Consider the following 26639-nt stretch of genomic DNA (forward strand, 5'->3'; position numbering starts at 1 on the left):
ATACAAGAAATTACTGAGCCCAATTTTTAACACTACTTTAGTAGAAATACCCTGGGTTGGTAAATTGTCAAGATTAATTCTCTATGTGCAATAGTTTAATTTGCTTTCTATTTCCTATATGCAAAACACATATCCCTAGAAACATTCTCTGCCTACTAAGCTAGGAGAGCTTTTCAGTTTTGCTAACTTTACAGTGAATTTTTGTAAGATTTGTACATAGGCAGGATTCATTGGGTAATGGCCAGTTGTTTTTCCCTTACCTTTGATAAAAGCACATTGTCTCCAGCAGTTTATCCTTGAAATTTGATCTATTTATCCAAATGTACACTCAACTGGGCATGAAGGAAAGCCCCATCGGATGGGATTCACAAATTAAAGATATGAATCATGTGGATCCCCACACAGCATGCCCTAAGATCTATGCTGCTCTGCACAGCTTCATACATGAAGGCAGAGTCTACATGTGGAAGACATTAATTTCAACTCTGAATTATAGCCAGATTTTGAGACAGACATGTTGGTATATGGGTCGGAAAAATTGCCTTATCAGACCTGGTAAGGAAATGTTTGGTGGTATGAAGAATCATTATGAATCAGTAGTTTTAGTCTAAACACCTGAACATGTGTGGTTCAACAGATACACACGTGATGTTTAGTGTAAAATAGAAACGGAAGGCAGTGGACAGTATTACCCACCATGGTTTCATCCATTCTAGAAGGAATCCCATGGGAATGTTTTAATCTAGTTTGCTACTAAATCAGAGAGCGCCTATGAGAAGCCTCACTACTTAGAATAGTAATAAACACAGGAATTGTGAATACCCTGTAATAAGCACAGTTGTCCAGTTGTAGACCACAACAAAGAGTTCAAACATTGGTACTCACAGACCACACCTTGATCCTGCTTTTATCCCATGTTTTTCAAATATAAACACATATGAGAATCCCCAGGAGGACTAAGTAAAGCACAGATTCCTGACCCTCAACCTGAGAGATTATGATTTAGTAGGTTAGAACAGGATCCATGGTTGCATTCTTCCAACAAATACCAGGTGACCCGTAACTGTCCCTAGAGCTCCCAATATAACATTATTACTTCATGCCTTTGCTACCAATGTGGCCACAGTCATGTCAAACACATTAATCCTAGAATTGATTCCATGTTGGGAAATGAGTCATTAAAAGATTCAATAGAAAATGCATGTTCAGATTTTAAATCTAAATCTGTACGTGTCTACTTACTTTCTTTCATTTGGAAAGGAAACTCCATAATTGTGATTCCTATGTATATTATTTACCTTTCAAGAATAATATAGCAAAATGATATGTGTCCTCTTTTATCATTTACTATTTTCCCAATGTCCACCTTATGTTAGCCCAAAGTGTTTAAAGAGGTTTTATAGATCATTAATTAAGGTAACAACTGTTTCCTTAGCAAGTGTGATGTTGAAGCGCTTGTAACAACTTCCATAGGAAGGCAGAAAACTGGTATGTTTTTTTTTATCAGTTTTTTATCGTAAAGGTTGGGAGTTTAGATGAGCTTTCAACAGACCTGCATGGATTAGAATTTAGACTTAATTGTCTGAACTATCCTGAATAAACAAATGCCATAGCACTTTATAATTCCTCATATTACCAGGGCATAGAGTTGATGCTTATCAGAGACAGAGATCTGAAATGTTTATAAGGTGCTTTCTTCCAAGTGTGTTCCATTTTGTTAGGTATTATCACAGACTGTTATTTTAGAGCTGGTGATATGTAATCCTCTTTTGTAAGAGTGAAGTGATTTAAAGAAGCAGCCTCACAAATGAAATTTCTATCTTTCTAGGCAGTCTAGTGCTTGGGAGAGAGGACTGGGTTAGATGAAATGTTAAAAGAGTCATCAGGATATAATGGAGATTAAAGGCATACATATATATATATATATGATTACCCAGAAAGAGAATGACAGAATGAGAAGAAAAGGAGAGAGGAAGGGGGAAGAGTGAGACATAGCATAAAGAAAAGTGACTGGCAAAGGAAAAAGCAAAAGGAGCAGGAAGGGTAGGAAGCCGAGGACAAAGCCCTGTGAATATCAGGATGTCAGAAATAAGGGAAAATGAGTCTATAAGGGAGACAGAAACAATATGAAGCTTTCACTGCCTGTAATGAGCTGGGTCTGGCTAAGTGCTGGGAAAATGGAGCTGAGAGGAAAGGAGACTTCAGTTGCTCATAAAGTTGGAGCTACTAAAAGGTTTTAAAGATGATTGGATGCTACTTACAGATTGGAACTATAGTACTATCACTGCATATAAAGGGTTAGATCAGATAAAGGTACATGAGCAGGAAATGCTACTTCAGCATCTCTACTCAAATTCACTTTTTTCAGTACTGGGGATTGAATCCAAGGGAAGTTTATGTCTGAGTGAACCCCTGGCCCATTTTATTTTTTATTTTGAAACAGGGTCTCTCTATGATGCTGAGAGCCTAAGTTGCTGAGGCTGGCCTCAAACCTATAATCCTCTTGTCTCAGTCTCCCAAGTACTGAGATAATAGGCATGTACCACTACACCCAGTTTTAAACATTCTTAATCGTATAATTAATTTAAACTTATCTAATAGTCCCGTCTCTAGAGTACACATTAGTTCACCTTCTGGTAAGTTTGGTGGAACTAACTTTCAAAATCTGGAGCACATATTCAATGACCTTAGTGAAATCCGTTTTAAGCATACATATGCAAGTGGATTTGTGATCGGGATTATTTATAGAAACAAATGTTTATTATTGTTGCAGTAACAAATGATAATTCCCTTTGTGGAGGTTAGAAGTCAATGTAGATCTCCCTGGGCCAAAATGAAAGTGGTGTTTCTGAAGGTTTATTAGGAAGATCAGGGGATTTGGTGGCTTGTCCAAAAAGCAAGATCAATTTAGCAGTGCTCAAATGCAATTTCAAAAGGAGGGAGACCCCGCATAAAATGAGGTAATCCCGCAACATAGAAGAGGGTACTACTATCCATAGGGGTAGAGGACAATAAGATCTCTAGAGGAGAGAGAGATCAGAGAAGTTCTCACATGTATAGGTAATGCTGCTCAGCAGCGCAGCATGGAGTCTCTGGGTCAGAGAACTTCAAAGGCCTGCAGCAGCTTGCCAAAATCAAAAGACACCTATCAATGGTAAGCAGACATGAGGCATATGCAAAGCATTCAGGCTCTAGATGGCTTGAAGCCTGTAATTTTGGGGGTTTTTAAAATTTACGTTTTGGTATTAAGGATTGACCCCAGAAACAGTCTTCCTCTGAGCTATATTGTAGTCATTTTTAATTTAAAAATTTTTAAGTTGAAAATAGTCTTACTATATTTTTAAGTTTTTATTAAGAAAACTTAAAAATATTTAAGTTGCAAATCGTCTTACTACATTGCAAATAGTCTTACTACATTTTTTAAGTTTTTTATTTAAAAACAAAAAAAATTAAGTTGCAAATAGTCTTACTACATTGCTGAGGCTGGCCTTTAACATGTGATCCTCATATCTCCTCCTCCAAATTACTAGAAATACAGGTGTGCATCACCAGGCACAGCTAGACTATTTTTAAAATAATAGTAAATTAGAACATTTGAGTTTTGTGTGGGCAGGCTCTTAGCAGTCTTAACATATAGTGAAGAAATAAACATCTTAGAGGCCAATACATATAGACCTCCAGTGGCTCATTTATGTAACTTATGGCTCATTTATCCTCTAGAGGATAAACCAAATTATTGCCTTTTTCAGCTTCTAGGGACTACTCACATTTCTTGGCTGGTGACCACCTTCTTCTGTCTTCAAAACCAGTGTTGCATCTCTCTGGCCTTTCTCCCAAAATTACATTTAATTCTGAGCACAGCTGAGAAAGGTTCTCAATTTGTAAAATCCAAGTGATTAAATTGAGACCACCTGTATAAACTAAGGCCCTATCCCCATCTCAAATCCCTGTTTCAGTAAGCATTCTCACTGCTGTAACCCCCAAAACATGACAACAACTTAAAGGAAGAAAAATGTACTTACAGTTCTGGAGATTCAGGGGTTCAGTTCATGTTAGGCAGCCAGGTGAAGTTTGCAGAGCTCAGGGCATTACAGAGGGAGAGAAGGAAAGAGGGAAAGAGGGAAAGAGGGAGAGAGTGAGAGAGGGAGAGAGGGAGAGAGGGAGAGAGGGAGAGGGAGAGGGAGCGCACGTGCAAGGATTCTGCTTTTGCATTATGGAGACCTGAAGCAAGAGCATGAACAAGGAGAGGAGGAACCATATATAATCCCCAAAGCCACATCCCCAGGGAACTCTCCTTAGCAACAAAGCCCCACCTCCAACATGGCTGCCTTGTCTCCCTGAGTTCTAGTGGGAATTTTAAATCCAAACCCTAACAACTTAATTACATCTGAAACCCCCCTTTACCTCTATAAAGTAATATATTCACAGGTTCTAGGAATTTAGCCATGGGCATTTTTGGAGTCATTATCCTGCCCTCCATAAAAATCTCTGGTTTTGTGTGACACAAAGAGTGCCTGTTAGCTTCATGGTGGCCCACACCTGTAATTCCAGTACTTGGGAGACTGAAACAGGAAGATTGCAATTTCAAGGCCAGGCTCAACAATGTAGAGACACTATCAGCAACCTAGTGAGACCCTGTTTCAAAAATGAAAAAATAAAAACGGCTAGGATATAGTTTGGGAGTAGAATGTCCCTGAGTTCAATTCCTAGCACCACACACAAAAATGGAGAACCCACTGGCCACTGTAGGTATTCCATGTCCCTACAGGGCAAGGGGGAGTGGATGCTTCAGGAGTGACCTTTAACCTATGATAGCTGAACATTAGCTTTATCACCCCTTAGTAAGTCAAGTCTGAATCTCTTATAGGATTGAGCCCCATTTACCAACCATATTAATTCACTGATCATTCACAAATCGTTTGTTGACTTTCCTCCTTCTCCTGTCCCACTTTCCTACTCATGCACACTTCTACTAGAGTCTCCCAAATGAACTTCTTCTTATATGGAATTTCTTGTCTCAGAGTTCCTTTGAGAGAATAAACAAAAACAAGGTGTAATGCATCCTGGGTCAGGGGCTTGATGAGAATCTCAGTCTATTGAAACCCATCTTCCAATACCAAGCAGATCCTAGATTATCTCTTGTGAATTGGGAAACATCAATCTGCACCTCTGAGGGCAATCAACGGTTTCTCCAAATCACAAATAAACAGCTACATTCTATCTGCTACACTCTACAGCACTATTGGTAAAATATTTCTGTACTACTGAGTTTCAAAACAACTTGACAGCTTCCATGATAGCATTGTGTTGCTTGCTCCTACCACTATGTTATAAAGGTACAATGGAAGATATTTTGAAACTTCTTTTACTCTCTTGGTCTTAATTGATGTAAGAAGCTTCATGCTAACTCATAACTGAACTCTCATAAAATGATCAAACTGAATGAGAGAGAAATCTGGTGCTTTTGATATTTCCTTAGACATATATGGGTTTGCCTAACTAATTTGTCTTCTATCAATGTTACTCTTATTTGTAACAAGCTCATCTGGGGACAAAACAGGTGAAGCTGGATATATTGCCCATCTGACTGATGAAGAAGCATCAATAGCAAGTGTAACCATTTAAAAAATAAATGAATCTGCTGGGCGTGGTGGCGCATGCTTGTAATCCCAACATTTGGGAGGCTGAGACCGGAGGGTCACGTTCGAAGACAGCCTCAGCTACTTAGTGAGGCTCTCCACAACTTAGTGAGACCCTGTTTCAAAATAAAGAATAAAAATCAGGGCAGGGGGTGTAGCTCGGAGGTCAAATGCCCCTGGGCTCCATCCCCAGAGCTGCAAATAAATAAATAAATAAATAAATAATTAAATCTGGCTCCATGCAAGACTGGATCCAGCAATACCACTTCTTGGTATCTGCCCTAAAGAATGGAAACCAAACTCACAAACTAATGCATGCATATCTATATTCATAGCTGTATAATTCATAATTGCCAAACTATGGAACCAGCAAAGATGTCCATCAACAGATGAATAGATTAAAAAACTATGAAATATGTACACAAAGGAATTTTACTCAACTGTAAAAAAGAACAAAATTATGTCACTTACAGAGAAATGGAAGGAACTCAAAAACATTATGCTAAGTGAGATTGGTCAGTCACAAAAAGTAAGAAATCATATGCTCTCCATAATATGCTAGGGAGAAAAAGGGTCATAGGAAGAACTCCAGATGAAGAAGTAGAAACCATAGATGAGCAAATAAGGTAAAATATTTTTGAATGCTTACTTTGTACATAGTTCTGTATTAGAAAAGGAAACATGACAACATGGAGTTTTCTTAAAATCTGTTTTTATGCATATGAAGAATGGAGTTATAGTTGGAACTGTAAATTAATCTCAACTCATCTTAATCTTGTGAATACATAAAATACAGATTAGATAATTAAACAGTAAAGACAATTGTACTCTTAAAGGTGGCTTCAGTGCAAACCAAAAAGTGATGTCAATTCACCTTGCTTATCAGCTCTCCTTTATATATCAGATGAACCTGGAGAGCTTCCTGCACATTGACATTCAGATAAAAGTCAGTAACATGGTAATTTCTTTGATGTAAGGCAGCTGGGTTATCAGGCTGGGTCTTTTTCTTTTATTTTTTCTTTTTTTCCTGCCCAGGGGACATTCAGCAAAGTTTTGAGACATTTTTTGCTCTCACAATTTGGGGAATCAGGACTATGTATGCTGCTGGAATCAAGCGGGATTAGAAAAATGAAAACACAAAAACAGAAAACAAAAAATGTACACATATCATAATATGCATTCTAAAATAAGGCTTATTATTAAGACATGGAAAATGCCCCAAAGCTCTAAATAATTTTTTTTCAGTTAATACGAAACACCAGTAAGTTCATTACTGTGGTCACTTGTGTTTTTTGGCAAATTTCATTTTTTTGTGGTATTGGGGATTGAGTTTAGGGACATTCTGCATCTGATCTAAACCTCAAGCCTTTTTTTTATTTTTGGAAATAGTCTCCCTAGGTTACTGAGGCTGTCAAACCTGTGATTCTCCTGTCTCAGCCTCACAAGTACTAAGATTAGAAGTGTGAGCCACAAAGCCCAGCGGTAAATTTAAATTTAATTGTGAAAATGTTCAATCATATATAGAGTCACTTATTCATATGCTACTCTTATTGTATGTAGGGCTGGAAAATGAACCCATGACTTTGTGCATGCTAGACAAGAGTTCAACCACTAAAACACACCCCAGCCACTACTTTTTTCTTTTTCTCCTTTTATTTTTATAGTGGAAATTGAACTCAGGGGCATTCTACCTCTGAGCTACACCTCCAGCTCTTTTTTTTTCAAGCAAGGTCTCACTAAGTTACTGAGGCTAGCCTCGAGTCTGTGATCATTCTGCCTCAGCCTTCCAAATACTGGAATTATAGGCACAAACCAGTGCAACTGACTGGCTCCTGTTTTTCTTCTTTGTTTGTGTGGATTTTTTTGCAGAACTTGTGGTTGAATCCAGGGCATTCTACCTCTGAGCTACACCCCCAGCCCTATTTTTTTTAATTCTTTATTTTGAAACAGTGACCCACTAAGTAGCTGAGGCTGGCAGTAAACCTGCAATTCTCCTGTCTCTGCCTCCCAAGTATTGGGATTACAAGCATGAGCCAACATACCCAACTCTTGTTTTTCTTAAGAGTAGACACGTTATTAGGTAACCTAGGATCATCATTCTGATTTTTTGACATTCAAGTGGGTACCCTTGGAACACCTTTATCTATTATTCTAACGTACCCTCTCAGCTCTGTACCCACATACACAAGATACAATTTGAAAGACCATGTAACAGAATCCATGCTAAAGTGAGAAGCTTTGTCTTCTTTAACATGATTGAACAGTACCCATATGTATTTTAGTAGAACAATAGTTCTACACAGGCATATGACTTTATTTTTTAAAGCACACAATGCTTCAAATTATGGTAGTTTGGCAGTGGTATCTCTATAGGGAGTTTATAAGGTTTGCTGAACATTGTACAGCCAGCTCCTGGCTGTGAGACCTCAGATGTCTTAATTCCTTAGTTCAGAATCACTGACTGCTCTTTCACACTTTCTTTTTTGACAGATTGATGAAAAAAATCCCTGTGATAAAGTTAGCCTTCTTCATCCCACCCAAGTACCCTTTCGAGTTGATTCATTACAGCACCATTTTCTAGAACATTTCTTACACTGAATTGCCACTCACTTAAAAATATCTTTCCCCTTTAAACATGTACCTAAAAATATAGGAGAAAAGTGTGCTATAGTAAATAAATGTAGAGGCAGGAGTCTAGCTGTCCAAACCCAAACTTTTGCTGGTGCTGTAAATTCTGGGTAATTTTTGATCCATGTTCTAACCACTCTCTTAGTTTCTTCATCTGTTAAATGGGTGTAATAAAGCTCTTTCTCATGTGCCTGCTTTTAAGTAAACAAGGTTATGCATATGGAGAATGGTGCCTTGCACACATTCTACACTCATCAAATATTTCTATTTCCTTCACCCATTTAAAAAGAAACTAAGAAAATGTTATCAGAAATTTTCTAAATGTCAGAATCTGTTCATCTTTTCATTCAAAGGGCCTTTCATGGCATCTGGTACATACTAGATGGTTAAGAAATATTTGCTGAATGAATTGCGGTTTCTAATAAGGACTCATAGCAAAGGGATCAGAAAATAGAAAATCAGCCAAACTTAAATAATCAGAAGCCATTCATTTCTAATATAGGACAATTTTTTTTTTACTAGGGATTGAAGCCAGGGGAATTCTACCTCCAAGCTACAACCTTATCCTGTTTTATTTATTTGGACACAGGGTCTCTTTGAGGGTCTTGCTAAGTGGCTAAGGCTGGCCTCGAACCTGAAATCCTCCTGTGTTAGCCTCCTAAGTACTGAGATGACAGGGATGTACAACTATATTCTATGTGTGGAATATGGGTCATTTTAAATGTGTAATATATCACATGTGTTTAACTTTCCAGACCACTATTGTCTAACTTCCAGCCCAAGTCTCAAATCTGTGGAAAAAAGAATGGGCAGTTATCTAAAACAGTATAATGGCATTCTTTATGTAAAATTGTCTTCTCGTGCTCATGTAAAAATGTCCTCTGGCTCTTTAATTAAAACTATCTTATATATTATTTTAATTAACTTAATTGCTGTTTAGAGCATAAGAGACTCCCAACTATATTATTAAAACCCAACACAATCAATGAAAACATTTAGGAGATAATGGAAGAAAGTTGTAGATAGAGCTTAAAAGAGGTGGCAGGAACCAGGAGGTAGTTGTGATTTGAGGTAAGAATGGAAGACTGAATTGTAATTTACTAGGCAAACACAAATCAAGGCAATCACAGGGCAGAAAGAATAGCACAAAAAATGAAAAATGTTGAAAATTTTGACCCATTGAGTCAACAGAAAAGGGCCAAAACATAATGAGAAGGGATGGAAACTAAAACTGGAATAATCCAATAGGATCTGATTACAAAGGCCTTTTTCACCTGTGCCAATGGGATCTGCATTTTGATCTCTGAGCTGGATAATCAGTAATGCATAAGCAGGAAAGCGAATTCAGAAACTCTAAACACTGGACTTTCATTTACTGTAACAGAAGGTCTCATCTTCTGAGAAGGTCTTGAAGACATGCAGTCATTGACTTCTAACTTACTGCTAAAAGAATCAACCAAAAACTGTGTTCATATAGAGTCTATGACTCAGTAGAAAGCCTCAGGGCCTAGCACAATGCCCAACACATATTAGGCAGACTCGCAGATTCTTGTAAACTCCTAATGCCTTTTCAATTATGACAGGTGAAAGTTACATCAAATTTAAACACAACATTTGAATCTTTTTTCATCAATACTCTGCCATACATTTGGAAGCCTCTATTTTTTATTACCCTAAGACTAGCACATTTCTACCATATGGTAGATGCTCAGTAAATCTCTGATGAATGAATACTAAAAACAAATAAACCAATTATCACCATTTAATGCAGAACCTTTCTTTTTTAATTTTTATTGGTACACTGTATTCATACATTTTAATGGAATAAAAGATGGTGGAGACATACATGTACACATCACCCAATTACCCCTTAATCAATGCAGTACTTTTCAAATTGTTGGATATGGTTGATTTGGGCACCGTGAAGTCAGTTCTGTGACTCCTCATCAGCATTTATGAAAAACAAAAATTGGTAAAAAGAATAGAAAATATCAGAGTGCATCCTACTTTGGAAAAATAAACACAATTTTGTGAAAGTTTTCTTTTATTTGATACATGGAGATATGAAGGAGTGTGTATCCTGGTTAGTAATGGAAAATATGTTTTCTACTTTGGGTCATAGCAAAAAAGAGTTTGTATGTGCATGTGTTTGTTGAAGTCATCATTACATTGCTGTCTTTTTGTTTTATCCAGCTTTATTAAGGTATAATTCACAAAACTGCACATATTTAAGGACTATAACTTGATAATTTGATATGTGTATAAATTATGAAATAAGCACTATAGTCAAATAGTTAACATATTCATCACCTCATATCCTTGTCATCTTCTTTATTTTTGTGTATGTGTGTGGTATGGTAAATAAAACACTTAAAATCTACCCTCTTGACAAATTTTAAGTATACAATACAGTGTTATTAACTATAGTTGCATTGCTGTACATTAAGTTCTCCAGAATTTACTTACTTGATAAATTGAAACTTTGGACTCCTTGACCAATATCTCCCCTTCTTCACTCTTCCCAGCCCCTGGCAACTACAATTTTATTCTATTAGTTTGATTATTTTAGATTTCAGTGTAAGTGAAATCATGTGGTATTTCATAGCAAAATCATTTTCAATGTCAGGGCAAATCAGGGTGAATCAGGTCAGGCAAACAAGTTTACCAGAAATTCTTTGGCTTAAACCTTCTCTTCAAGAAACAGTCATAAGCTGGTTGTGATGGAGCATGCCTTTAATCATAGTACTTGGGAGGTTGAGACAGAGGATCACCTCTTCAAGACTAGCCTCATCAATTTAGTGAGATTCTCAGCAACTTAGTGAGACCCTGTTTCTGAAGAAAAAATAAGACTGGTGGTGCATCTCAGAGGTAGAACACCCCTGGGTTCAATCTCTAGTACCACATATACAAAAAAGAGGCAGACACAGAAACAATAGTAGGGGTCCTTATGTGGTTACTATAAAAACAGTATTTGGAGGTATTTCTTGTACTAACTACCACACCTCACTAAAACTAAGCTCTTCATGTTTGTCTTGCCAACCTACACTCACATCCTAGTTAAGGACTCTGATGCTCATAATCCCATGGGCTCATCACTCAGTGAACTGTACCTTCACTTTCAAAGTTAGGTCATCCTCAGCTGGCCAAAATGTTTGCCTCATTACAAGGTACATGGCTAGGAGGAAAGAAAGCCAGACCAGCTCAATTTCAAAGAAAATTCGTTTTCTTTGAAACTATGACTTTGGTAACCACATAAGATTTCTTCTTTACCTCTGATTATAACTATTGCATTGATGTCTTTAAAAAGGAAAGGGAAGGGGACTCCCAAGAACCATATCATATACCTTCACACACACTTTCTTAACTAGAAATTTTATTGGTCAACAATTAGATGAACAGATATTGGTGTTATTTTCACATTGCAGTCAATCTCCATCTTCTGTGTTTTCTGCAATCAATCTTCCTTCTAAGACTACAGACTGGTTTTCTATCTGAAGTCTTAAATCTGGTAACCATGGTAATGAAGCAGAGAGAAGGAGAGATCTTGGAAATGTACTACTGATACTCTACCAAAATGCCTCTCATTTTCCCACTATTTTCCATTTTCCTACCTTTAAGGTATGGCTGAAGTGCTAATGAATACATAAATGGTTGCAAGGAAGATGGGAGAAAGCTAGGACACAGATGATCTGCAAAACAAAAAAATATAGAAGGGGTTGTGTATCTGGTTCATTCCACTGCTTTGAATGTCCTTGGGAGAGGCAATAGGAAAGTGCCTCCTGATGGTTTATAGTGTTCACCTGCTTCAGTAACTGCTAATTTTAAAACAGAACCTATAGTCCATATTCATTAGAGAAAAGCTATCTTAACAGGGTTGTCCGAAATCAAAAGGAATTGAGATTGGTCAGAGAAAGCAGGTTTGTGTTTTTTTTTTTTTTCTTTTCACTTAGGATAAAAACATATTCATTCTGCAGCTAAGGAAAGCAATAAAGTTATGGCCCACAGATACCTCACACATCTGTGCATTCCTTATTGTCCTCTGTTCAAAACTCCCTGACATTTCTCCAAGCCACATCTGGGTGACTGTAGTATGAATTTAACCTGGCTTCCAAATTGATCAGAATGCATCAGTGTAAGGCAAAACACAGAGCTGATCTTATTGTGATCTCAGTTCTTCAGTTTATTGAGCTCCCCACAGAAACAAACAATTCTCCACACTTTGCCAACAACACCAACTCCCCTCCCTCTGAGCTCCTTACAGCAGAAGTTGAACAGTGGGAGGGAAGAGAGAGAAAAAAGTCATTTGGAAGGTTGACATTATTCCTTGGAGTCTCCAGGCTATCAAAACTGGATATAGAGTCAGAGGCAGGAGGAGCATGAGTTCAAACAGAGCTCTAATACAATCAGCCCCAAACAGGGACTCATGTCTCAAAAAATGGAGGTGCTGGGATGCATGAGTCGCTGGTTTCAATCTCCAGTACTTAAAACAAAAATTCTGGATATAATAAAGACTTCCATGAATATAGGTTTTGGGCCTTAAAAATTATTCCCAGTTCAATGCCTAATACTTTAGATGACATGAGGTTAAATGTTACTATTTTTGGAGACTTTCTTATTATGTATTTTATATATTCTATATTACAATCTTCTTCAAAATAGTAACAGCAACAAAGGACTTGTTGCTTAACTGAAACCCTTAGAAATGGTAAAGACAATTAAAAGGAAAAGTACATTTTAACTGTTGTTGGGGGTTGACTGTATTAGAGCTGAGTTTCTCAAAACTGAATCCAAATGACTAGAAATTTCTGGGAAGTCAAAAAAGGATCAGATCTGGGCATAGCATTTTGATCATAGCTTTCCCGTACTGGAGACACCACCTTCAATGTGCTTCGCTTTCTTAAACATTTTTAAAAATACCTTAGTAACTTTCACACATAGCCATAAGCTCACACAAATAGAAGATCCCTAAACGGGTGTGGTGATGCACACCTGTAATCCCAGTACTTGGGAGACTGACACAGGAGGATTTCAGGTTTGAGACCAGTCTCATCAATTTAGCAGGACTCTCAGCGATCTACTGAGACCCTTTGTCAAACTAAAAAATAAAAAGGACTAGGGATATATATTGGAAGTAGGAAACATCTGGGTTGAATCTCTAGTGCTCTCAAAACACACAAAAGAAGATATTCAAATTCACCTAGTCCCCTAAACAATTCAACACATGGTTAATCTCTTGAGAATCTCTAGCAACAAGGAATTTGTGACCTTCCAAGGTCACAAATTTCATATTCAATCATACAATTGTTGAAGGCTCATCTTCATGTTGAGTTACATTCTGTTTCCTCATAACATCAACCAATTGTTTCCAATTAGTTCCTTTGGAGCCATTAAAATGACTGTAATTCTAACTTAATACAAGCTCATCACTCACAAGTAGCGATCCTTTGAGGCAGCCTCATCTTGTCTTGTTTTGTTCTACAGTTCCTTGTGTGCCATGCTTGTAAGAATGTTTCCCCCACCACCTGTAAGCATTCACCTACCCTCAATCTGTCCTGTGACCCAGTACTTTTTTCTATCCAATGACTATAGATGTCAGTCTACAAACTAAAATATCAATGAGATTATTCCACAAATTTAAATGAAGATGTCCTAATCTTCTAATCAGATAATAGAAAGGATTTGATTTTAACAAGTTCCCATGGGATTGAGGCTGGTGTGGTCTGGTTGGGACATGTGTAAGTAAATGAAGCTGGTAGCAGAAAACCACAAATAGTAGAGAATAACAACCCTGAGATACTGAGAATAATCTCTTTTCCTGACTTGGTCATTGGAGTTCCTGAGCTAGGTAACTCTACTCATCTTATCATCAATATCAACATCATGCTCACATATTTTATACTTTTTGGTGCACTGTAATTACATATCATAGTGAGATTCAAAGTCATACAAACAAACATGCACACAGGCCTTGGTGTGTTTCTCTTCAGGTCTCACACTGCTACTTACCCCTCCTTATGCATAACAGTGAAATTGGTAGTGATGCCTTCATATATTAGCATAGGATCATTTGAACTATTTCTTTCATCAGATTTTCTTTTCCCCCTTCCTAACTCCCTACCCCAGTATCCCCTTCCAATATTCTACTGGTCTCTCTCCTCATTTATATAAGGGCCCTTTTATTTCCTATTTTTTCTCTAGCTTCCAAATATGAGAGAAAACATTTGAACCTTGACTTCCTGAGACCAGCTGATCTCACTTAGCATAATATTCTCTAATTTCATCCATTTTCCTGCAAATGAAATAATTTTGTTTTTTTATGGATGACCAAAATTCCATTGTGTATATATACCATATTTTTGCTATCCATTCATCTTAAAAGACACCTAGGTTGATTCCAGAACATCATGCTTATATTTATTGAGCACATACTATATAAAAGATGCTATTTAAAGTTCATTAACTCACTGAATTATTTCAAAAACCCTACAAGGAATATGCCATTATTTTCATTTTACTACATAGGAGAATGAAGCACATAGGGGCTTTGAGTGACTTTACCCAGCTCGCATAATACTGGTTAGTGGCAGAGCAGATTTGAAAGCAGGGTTCCTACAGGGTGGATCTTCTCACCTTACAGACCATTGATTCCTTATCCTTGAAGACTCATGACATTATCTTACAGTATTTTTCTGAAAGCAACTCCTTAAAAACATTCCTCATTTATTTAAACTTCCATGAGTAGTTTAAGATTGGCCTTCTGTGTTTTGCAACAAATCCTCTTTGATTGAGTCACAAGGGGATTAAAAGACACTAATTCCTGGCAAAATGGAACAGACAGTACATTTGAGTTGCACTGTGTTTGCACTAGAAACCAGGACTTACTTTCTTTAATATGGTCATAATATTCATGCATATTGTTAATAAGCAGTGCATTCTGTTATATTATTACAGATATAATGCCATCTAACTTTCCTTTAACTATTCAAGCCTAACATTACCTCTTCCAAAATATCTGGTGACCTGTGTATTCCTTTACCATAATAGATATCACATTATATTGTAACCATTCAGCTAGATCAAGTCTCTCAACCTCAATGCTATTTCCATTCCAGGCTAAAAAATACATTCTTTGTGGTGGGGCATGTCCTGTGCACTGCAGAATTTTAGCAATATCCTGGTCTCTACTGACTTGATGTCCTTAGAACACTTTAAATTTATTGAGACAAACTAAAATATCTCCAGACATTGCCAAATATCTCTTATGGAGGAAAATTGAACCTAATTGCAAACCACTGACTTATGTGTTCTAGATCCCCTTCCCCCAAAACATTATGACTTCAAAAGATGAACTCTGACTTCTTTATCCTTATTTATTTCCAATGCTTGCTACATTATGATGTTCAATAAATTTTTTTGAAATATAGTTTTATTTGTGATTTGTAGTAATATATCATAATGGTTTTCAGAATGATAGAAACATACATGCACATAGCACATGGACTATTTCCCTCTACATCTCACATTGCTTCCTTTCTCCCCCTTAGATATTATTGAGAAAAATACTGATAACTTTATATACAAACATAGCATTATTTAAACTGTTTCCTTCATCAAGTTTCCTTTTACTCTCTCCACCTCCTTTCCCCTATTCTCTTCCACTATTCTACTTGTCTCTCTCCTCATTTATCTGGTCTCTTTTGTTTACCAATTTTTCTCGAACATCCACATATGAAAGAAAATATATGACTGTTGACTTTCTTTTTTTTTGTGATCCTGGGGTTCCTGGAAGCCCTTCTACCTCTGGGATACACTCCCACAGGCTCTTATTAAGCCAGCGAGGCTGGCTCCAAACCAGCGAACCAGCGCGATCCTCCTGTCTCTGCCTCCCAAGCGGTGATTACAAGCATGTGCCACCATGCCCGGCAACTTTCTTTTTTTATTTTTGCAGTACTGGGGATGTAACCCAGGGGAATTGTATCTCTGAGCTACACAGCCCTATTTTTTTAGTCTTAATTGTTGAAACAGTGTGACTTTCTAAGACTGGCTAATCTCACTTAGCATAATATTCTCAAGTTCCATTCATTTTCCTGTAAATGACACAATTTTGTTCTTCTTTATGGCTTAATAAAATTTCATTGAGTGTATATTCCACACTTATAATCCATTCATGTGCTGAAGGACACCTAGGCTGGTTCCATAATATGGCTATAGAAAATTTCTCTGCTTAATGTCAGACTACTTTAATTATACATGTATATCCATGTTTATAGCAGCACAATTCTCAGTAAGTTTTAATTGACTAAAATCATAGTAACTTGAATTAAAATGGTGTTTTGTAGTTAAAGGTATGAAGTACCAGAATACCTGTATCCATTTGTGTTTATTAAGAAAGATAGAGACACCGCAACTTGCCCTAAAATAAGGGGTTTAACATCACAATTAGGGTTTCTATGAATGTGAGAGTAGCCAGGAGAACACAGGTCTAAAAGGTAACAGATAAAAGATGAAACTTGAACCTGAAGTTCTGGGTAAAAACGCAAATGTTCATAGGAAAATCTTGGGATGCCACCATTTCTAGCCACCAAGGTGAGATAATAAAGCAGGGTCCCACAGAAAGTTCTAAAATACAACTGATTCTAAAAAAAATAGTCTCATCTAACCCTCATGAACTTCTGATAATAATGACCTCTGCTACCTTCTACCTTCCTCTTTCAAATCGCCCAAGTTCTTCTCATTGGAAAACCCTATGCCAAAACCAATTGAGAGAATTCAGGGAAATGTAGTACTTCTCAGTCTTAGACAGTTACTTGCATATGAAGTTGGGGTGGCAGGTAAACAACAGATAATCTTGCACAGTGTTCACTTTGACACCAGGTATGTAAGTACAGTATATATATATATATATATATATATATATATATATATATGAGAGAGACTGAAACATGGTAATGGTCTATAGAATTTGGGAGTCAAAATCATCCATGTTAAAAAGTAAACAAATTCTAGCCATGCATGGTGGTGCACACTTGTAATCCCAGCATTCAGGAGGCTGAAACTGGAAGATCGCGGTTCACGGACAGCCTCAGCTACTTAGTGAGGCTCTCCGCAACTTAATGAGACCCTGTCTCAAAATAAAGAATAAAAAAATAGGGCAGGGGATGTAGCTCGGAGGTTGAATGCCCATGGGTTCCATCCCCAGACCTGAAAAAAAAAGTAAAAAAAATTCTTGGTGTGGTTTGTTATTAGTGCTTATTGCTATTATTATTTTGAGTTGAGCAGTAAGTTTATCCAAATTGCCTTGCCCCTCCACTCTCAACATTCAACATCCAGAACAGATGGCAAATGATGTTAATAATCTAACAACTCATACTCCAGGTGGAAGATATTCACCTTCATGCTTCTTCAAATTTAGTGTGTCTTTTGAGCACTCGAGCTAAATCAGAATTGACAGAAGCTATTAGGAAGAAATTTTCATATGCAGTGCGTAGCTACTCCCTTGAGGAATCAAAAAGTAACAACTATGTTGATTTTAAAGCTGCTGTCTAAGGCTACAACTGACATTAAGTGAAAACATTACTGTTTTATAAATTTTGAGTAGAAAGACAATTACTTCTAGTCCATTCAAAATATAGTACCCTTAGTAAGGTAATTTATTATATTATATATTATAATACATTACAATATATTGTTATATAATAATATGTTATATATTATTAATATTATTATGTACACTATATATTATACATTATATATAATAAAATATAAAATATAATAACAAGATATGTATTATATATTATTAATTATATATTATATGATATAACATATTATTATATACTATTATTTTATAATATATATGATATGATATATTATGTATTTTATTATATTGTATCATATTGTATTATAGAATTGTATATATTATATTATATGTTTTATTATGTTGTATTATATATTATATTTTATTATAGAAATTTAGATTCAAAATATACCCCGAAAAGATGTGGATTTCAAAGATTGCAATGACTATGAAGTCTAAAAAATTTCTACTTAGCCCTTTACAGAAAATGTGTGCTGATCTCTTAGGGTAGAGGGAGAATAGCAGGAGTTGGGTTCTAAAAGGTAAAGAGGACATTACACAACTGTGAGATGAGAGGCACTGGACAGTTTTGAGCTGAATAAGACCTGACTTCAATCACATTATTTTAACATTACCCCTCTAATTTTTATGCTCCCAATAGACATTATTGTTGGGAGAGAAGGTCTAGAAGCCAGGGGACCATGTTAGGGGACTATTGCAATAATTCTGATGGGGATGATTCTGATGAGTCATTATGGGGTGGCTCAGACCAACATGTAGTGTTGGAGGTGTCAAGAAGTAACTAGATTCTTCCTTGACTCGTATGCCAATTTGATTCCTGATACTTGACCAGGTTGCATACCTTCACACAATTTCAAACAAGGCTACAAAACTCAGTCTCTTTACGTGCAAACATGTGACCAGCTAAACAGGGCTTTTCAGGTAGGAACAATTTTGCTCCTCTAAGAGACATTTAGGCCTTTCATGTTGGTGCACGCTTATAATCCCAGCATTTGGGAGGCTGAGAAATGAGGATCCAGGTTTGCAGCCAGTCTCAGTTACTTGGTGAGGCCCTCTGCAACTTAGTGAGATCCTGTTTCAAAGTAAAGAATAAAACATAGGTCTAGGGGTAAAACTCAGAGGTAGAATGTCCCTGGGTTCTATCCCCATTACTGCAAAATAAGAGAGAGAGAGAGAGAGAGAGAGAGAGAGAGAGAGAGAGAGAGAGAGAGAGAGAGAGAGAGAGATTTAGCAAATGTATTTTGGATTGTCACAACTAGGAGAAGAGATGTGCTACTAGCATCTAGTGAGTGAAGGCCAGGGATGCAAATGAAAATTCTGAAATTCGAAGCTCATTTCCTGAAAACAAATTCCTATTTGGCCACAAATATCAATGCTGCTGCAGTGGTGGAAGGAGCCTTCGCCTAATTCAAATCTCTATGTATGTACTCCTACCATTTGCAGCTATGTTAGCATCATTTCTAGAATTCCTGCTTACACCACAGTTGAGTTCTACTTGTCATCCTTTGTGTGCTCTTTCATAACTGTTATTGGAGGTCAGTCTTGTCATGAATAAGAGGTCTTTCTGGTATTCCTTTTAATAAAAAGTATAATTGATACAATGAAGGAGATCCAGTGTAATGACAGCTAAATGGTACAAAAGTACCATAGTACAAATGTTAGATGTTTTAAGAGATTTATAAAGATAATGTACTACTAGTTAGAATTTCAGGACCTAAAACTGATGCTTAATAATAAGCATAGTTTTACAGGGATTTCCTTTTCTTTGCCAGACCCAAATGAATGACATATGAGTTCAAGTACCCTAATGTCATACAAATACACCTAGTCTTTTTAGTGGGTAATAATTGATAATGTGTAACCTGTTGGTGAAATATTTACCTTTAATTTGCATACCCTTATTATTTCTATTTGAAAATAGATGAATAAAATATATGGATTGTCTAGCCCATTTTTTTGCAATGGCATGTATTTTCTTTCAAGATTGTTAATAGGATGGATCCAATTTTCACACTATCTGGCTTCTCACTAGTTTAGCACTGTGCCAAATAAAAGGATAGTATTTCAAATGTAAATCATAAATACTTCAGTTCTTGAGTGACATTTAGGTTTTACCTAATTTTATATAAATCTAATATGCAAAAATAAGTAACATAAAAACAAGATGTTCTTTCATATTACAAAAGACATTTTCCTGCCACTCACGTAAGAAGCACTTAATATATATTCATTGTGTGAATGTTCAATCAAGTAGTGTTCTTGGTACTAGGAAAAATCAAGATAATGCAAGACTTGCACTTAAAATGTACATGAAAAATACTGGCATGTGCACAGCAGAGTACATGCCTCCATAATGAAACTGCATTTATTGAAATCAGCTGTTTACATGTCAGACTTCTTCATGTAACTTTAAAGTTACATTATCCTGATTTTACCAGCACCATTCAATCATACATATTTGTAGTATTTCTTATTTTGCATTATTCCAGGGATTCTAGGTTTTGATAGCTGGTTATTAGAAGTATAAATTTTGGTACAGAGATGACTCAAATAGACTGCTCCAGTTACTGTGCACACTTCAAAATAGCCAACATCTTATGCTCAGCAACTTGGAAAAGGCAGAGTGTAGTGACTTATCTCTGATACCCAATATTAAGTTGAGGTCTCAGTTGGGAAGACTCAAAGACTGATGGTTACTTGACATCTGGGAGCTAGTCATCCATGAAGTTGTTCACTCGTATATTTGGTGCCTGGATTGGGAGAATTATGAGACCAGAACTGCTAATAAGAGTGCCTATATGTGACCTTTCCATTTGGCTTGGCTTCCTTCCAGCACGGCAGGCAGCCTTAGGGTGGCAGGACTTTTCATATAATGGCTCAGGACTCCAAGCACAAGAGCTCCAGTGAATAGGGCAGTAGCTATTTCACATTTTGTGACATTGAAAGTCATACATTATTTTAGTTACAAGCCATAAGCCTGCCCAAATTCAAAGTGAGGGGACATAGGCCTCAACTCACAGAAGTAGGTTTTTATCATAAAAATAGATAATAAATCTCAAATGAATTTCATAGTGCCATAGAAGTGCTTCCTACAATAGACAGGTACTGGGGAAATCTTATCAAAATGGAATATAGAAAATTGAATGCATTGGAACTTTGACTAGATGATTCATTTACTATAGGAACTTATTTGGCAAATAACAAAACTGGTTCTACTAGAAGTGTTTATTGCTCAGTTACTGAATATGATGGATCAACAACAGTAATTAAATAATTGGGTTCTTTGCCAATTTGATAAAATAGAGAATATATATCTAAAATTATTTCTTTACTGGAAAGATCTGTTTCTCCCTGTGAATATGCTCAACTAATTTGTGCCAACAGATTGTTCTTTATCTTAGCTTCAGTTTACCCATGACTCAAGCCCATCTCCATTTTTTCCTCATGTAGGAATATCACCACACTATTATGACATTTTATTCTGAACCTGCTAAAAGACATTGAGTTATTCAATATAACTCAAAATATTCAAATTAGTTGCAAATGTTTTCTGAATCAAACCCATACCCTTTGATGTAGATAATTTAAGCTTCTATATTTAAAAGGCATTGAGTGAGTAATAATAGTAAATAAGACGACCCTTAATTTTTCCTTCATGTGAAAAATTAAATAGATAATTTCTACCTACAACAGAATTATTTTTGTGCTGGAGAATTTTAAATAATTGATTTAATTAACTGTAACTGTGCTCAGAAGCATAATTTGAATGAATGAGGAAAGTATTTTCAAGCATAGGAAACACCCTCTTAAAATTCCATTTTGTTCACTATTCAGCAAATGGTTATTAAGCACCCACAGTTTACATGACAGTGTACAAAATAATGATATTCTAACTTGGCATCTTTCTATTCTAGCTCTAGTAGTTAATTGAATGCGTTAATCTCCTCAACTGTTCATTCACAGTATGTAGGGAAAGGCTACAGATATTAAATAAATGAGTCACTATGAAAAGAAACATTGATGTTTACATTTAGGTTTCCTTTGGTTTTATGTCTTTAAAACAAAGTACTCTTCATATTTCATTAGGGGCTAAGGAATTTAAAAGAATCCTATCTCACACAAACAGTGAACTATCTGCTTCATCATGAGTTTCTAAATGGTTTTAGAAATAAAAATAGCTATCTGCAAGGTTCTACAGAAAGCACAGCACACTTAGGCAAAAAGGGGGAAATATATTTTGAGGGGTTGTTTCCAATTGAAAAAATAATTTTAGATTTAACAATATGGAATAGGTTGTACATTCTAGAGATGAATATTAGAACTCACCAAAGCCACTGATTTCCAACAATTTACATTAGCGTCACTGGATTTTACAGATATATATCCTAAATTCTCATCCCTGAGATTCTGAATCAGTTGATCTGAAAAGGGTTTAGAGGAGAGTCAGGCATACACGTATTTTTAAACATTCTCTAGCCGGGCGTGGTGGTGCATGCTTGTAATCCCAGCATTTGGGAGGCTGAGACCAGAGGATCGCGGTTCGCGGACAGCCTCAGCTACTTAGTGAGGCCCTTCGCAACTCAGTGAGACCCGGTTTCAAAATAAAGAATAAAAAATAGGGCAGGGGATGTAGCTCGGAGGTCAAATGCCTCTGGGTTCCATCTCCAGACCTGCAAAAAAATAAATAAATAAATACATAAACATTTTCTAGCAGCCAAAGCTGAGACTCAGAACTCTAGGGCACACTAGACATGAGGTTCTTGAGGTCTTAAAATAATAAGTAGTTTGCCTAAGGTCAACACTGTTTACCAGCTTCAGATCCAAGACTAGGACCAAGTATCCAAATTCTCAGTCTGATCTCTCTTGTCTAAACAAACTGACAGATTTTCTACTTCACTCATACACTGGCTTAGATCTAATTACCAATTAATGTTGCTTAACAAGACCAAGACTATGTATAATTATGTGATAAATAAGAAGTCCTCTCCTCCTAATGATCTGTGTGCTTCCTTTCTTTCTAAGCACTGAAGAAGTTTTTAGATAGTTATGATGACACCATAATCATTAAAATACATTTTCATTCCACACTTTTTGAAACTTCACTTATTTGACACGTTTGCATCCATAACATATATTATTCACATTTTCAGGGAAAGAAAACAGATTCTATATTTGAATCCGAGCCCAGTTTAAGTCTTTGTTATTGAGTTTATATAGTTGCACACACAGAAATACTCAGATGTCAAGCTGAATATTCTTCACCATCTTCCTTAAAGATAATGCCTTTAGGTTAGCCTCTTCCACTGGTTTCTGAAAGCTCCATTACAGGTAAAGTTCTTGTCCAACCTCATCAACTGTATCACAGAACTTAATACAAGTTTGTCTTAGTCAACACTCAACAATTATATGCTGAGTGAAAAATTCTTTATTACATTTTATTAAGAAATGAGCTGAATGTGGTGGCACATACCTGTAATCTCAGTCCTTAGGATGTGAGGATGGCAGGTTCATAGACAGCCTCAACACTGTAGCAAGATCCTGTTTGAAAACAAAACAAAACAAGGGCTGGGGTGTACTTCAGAGTAGAATATCCCTGAGTTCAATATGCAGTAACACCCAGGGAGGGAGAAAGAAAGGAAGAAAGGAAGGAAGAAAGAAAGAAAAAAAGAAAGACAGAGAAAGAAAGGAAGGAAGGAAGAGGGAGGGATGGAAGGGTATCTTTGTATAGGAAAATACCACATAATAAAAGTACTGGAGAGATAGCTATATAAAGTAATATTTTCACTATTACTTTTTATTAAAAATGGCCTAATTTTTGTGATTTCAAATGGGCTGATTAAAGGTTATAATTAATGTCATATTAGTAGCACTAAATACTTTCTTTCATATGAAGTACTAATGTATCAAGTAAATGAGACTTGTTTTCCACCCTGGTTTTCCTATAGAGATCAAATCTACCTGGCAACGGGTGACATGCAGTGTTTAGCAATTATTCACGCTTGCTATCTCCAGCTCAAGTTCCAAGTCACTCCCAGGTCACAATGCAATACTCAGCCATATTTAGGGCCAACCTCACCAGAAATACTGTATCAGTGGGTAATGTCAACAAACCAAGGGACCAAGGACTCTTTTGAACTATAATCTTCATTTTCAGCCTACATTTACCTCTCAGAGAGAAAGGTGGCACAGAGTACTAATCTAAGTGACCCAATGAAAGTGAATCTGTCCCCCTTTCCGGTTTCTGCAGTCACCCATTTGAGAACATATATCTATCTTAGAATCTTCTCTTGACCTTACAAAACTTATCTCAAACGATGAAGGAAAAATTGTTCTTTCTACACCATTTGGGTTGCAGCTGAGCATTCATTGAACTCATGTTAAAAGTTCTCCACTTGGTATAACTTATATGTGGCAGAATACACTACTGACATGAAATTAACACTGACAAAATAGAAATCAAATTTTTATACCATGGAAAACACAACCATTATTAGTATCTAAAAAGGTAAAAAGTACATTGAGGAGTTGCATGGTATTATGAAAGTTAGTACTCTAGTTCCAAATGGAGATTCAGTCAATGGCTTTTTAGAACTAAGTTTGTATTAAGCATATCACTTCAATCCCATCTTTTCAACCCCACCATTTGACCGTTCTTTTTATTCAACCTCACATCCAGATCTCATATATTTGTCTTTAGTGCTATTTGCTCATTACACCGAGAAATGAACAGTTTTTAGTCTTTTATCTAATTCATATAGCAATAATCAACACAATATATCACTGACATTAGCCAAAATGATACAAGTTTAAATATGGTCGAGTTGATTCACTGGCTAAAGGATCAATCTTAAAAGTTAACATTGAAAGAAAGCCATGGTAGAAATATTTACACCGAAGAATGAATATTTAATTTTTGCTGGGTAACTGAGGTAAACTCCAGAGCCAGAGGAGAAGCAGGTATACATTTAAGGACTTCATTTTATATATCACATTCATACTAAAGCCAGTGATAATGGAAGAACGGGTCCATGAATGGACTGCAATTCTAGAAGTTTCTAAATCCAGGCCAGGTACATAGCAGGGGCTCAGTAAATGCTTTTTGAATGAATGAAAAAATGAATGAATGTTCTTCTTAAGGAATTTACAGCATATTACTATTTGGAGAATGAGCTTTAAAACAGTCTATACAAATCTATGGATTAATACACTAGATTTCAGGATAACCAGTACTGAACATAGTGCAGTCACTTCTGTTTGTTTATTAACTAAAATGACCACAAAGTCATTCTTAATCTTAATTTCTCAGTCTGAAAATTTAATGAAATGTATCTGTTCTGTGAATAATCGAGTTGAAGTTGGAAGAGAATACCCTATTCCAAAAGCCTCCTACACCACCATTTAACTGATTTATCCTTTTATTTCTAAAGGATTTTAAGCATCTTTCCTCAAATTTGACTGACAACCAACCTGTGCTTCTTCTGTTTCTATTCTACCAGGAAGAAGATGTTACTCGTGAAAGTCGTTTTAATTTCAGTGGCTATGGGATGGGTCACTGCCTCCAAGTGAAAGATGGAACAGCTGTGAAGGCCACTCCTGCCAATCCACTTCCTCAACCCCCAAAAGATGCAGATGCTATCAAGAAGAAGTTCGTGGATCGGGCAAAAAGGATTGACACAATATCTCGAGCTGCCTTCCCATTGGCCTTCCTCATTTTCAACATCTTCTACTGGATCACATACAAGATCATTCGGCATGAAGATGTACACAAGAAATAGATGTGCCCTACAAACCCTGGGACCTTCTTGCCTAAGTGTTGTGCTTGTAAATACACAGTGAAATTGTCTTTATATCACTCTGATGGAGGAGAAGATTGAGGGAGGGGGGAGGGAAGATCATGAGGGTGGGTTTTCTGGCACCTACATAAAAAGATAAGCTATATGGGCAATGAAGAAAGCTGTTTGCACAAAATTTAGGTGTATCAGAATCACATGAACATAATTCCCATCCATAGTCTTTAACATTGTTCTTTCAAATGATGTATCAATCTGATATGATATGCAGGGTCAAGTTTTCAAGGGCTGATTATCTTTTGGTTTGGCTTGGTTTTGACTAATTCTGGTACTGAAAAGTTCATTTAACACACACACAAACACACAAACACACACACACACACACACACACACACACACACACACCACACACCCTGAAAAGGCTTATCATCTGACCACAGCAATTAGTCTATAGTGAATTGAGGACCAAACTTTTTCAGGAAAATGCTGCCTCCTTTTTAAAACAAGCCTCCTGAGCTATGTTATTTACAATGTCTGTAATTAGTGTTTCACCCAATAAATCCTTTTGTGGGTCATAAATTCTTTCTACAGGAAACAACAACAACTAAATAAACACCAATGACAAAGAACAGATTTCTACCTTACTGTCTGTGTGGGTGTGAACTTTAATATTACTTTTCTTTCCAAGATGTAATTTTGGGGTTTAAATTGTGTATCGTGTAACTGATTTGATAGTGTACTTGTTAAAAAATGCTCATTTTATTTTAGATCCAAATTAGTGCGCTATATCATTTTTGCTCTGGCTATATGTATGTGCAACTTTAAGTGCCCAAGTGTGACTTAGCCACTGCAGTCACTCAGTCACAGTATTTATGGAGATGGTGTGTCCTGAATGGTGTAGCTCAGATTAGCTTGAACTTCCCATTTCTGCTCTTATAGTAGATATAACTATTAGTCCTAATCTTGACTGACCCATGATTTCTACTG

General features: G+C 36.4%; 1 protein-coding gene across 2 annotated transcripts in view; it reads left to right on the plus strand.

The window, feature by feature from the left end:
- The window catches only part of GLRA2 (glycine receptor alpha 2), a gene marked incomplete at both ends in the record, with an annotated part of 207005 nt that extends 181368 nt beyond the window's left edge, over positions 1 to 25637 (plus strand). For both annotated transcript variants that reach the window (XM_080719045.1, XM_080719044.1), the window contains one exon: positions 25359 to 25637. In XM_080719045.1, coding sequence (XP_080575171.1) covers positions 25359 to 25637 — 279 coding nt within the window. The remainder of the gene's footprint in view (positions 1 to 25358) is intronic.
- Positions 25638 to 26639: the final 1002 nt, after the last annotated feature.

Source organism: Muscardinus avellanarius (assembly GCF_963383645.1).
Source record: "Muscardinus avellanarius genome assembly, chromosome: X".
In the NCBI taxonomy this organism is placed as follows: domain Eukaryota; kingdom Metazoa; phylum Chordata; class Mammalia; order Rodentia; family Gliridae; genus Muscardinus; species Muscardinus avellanarius.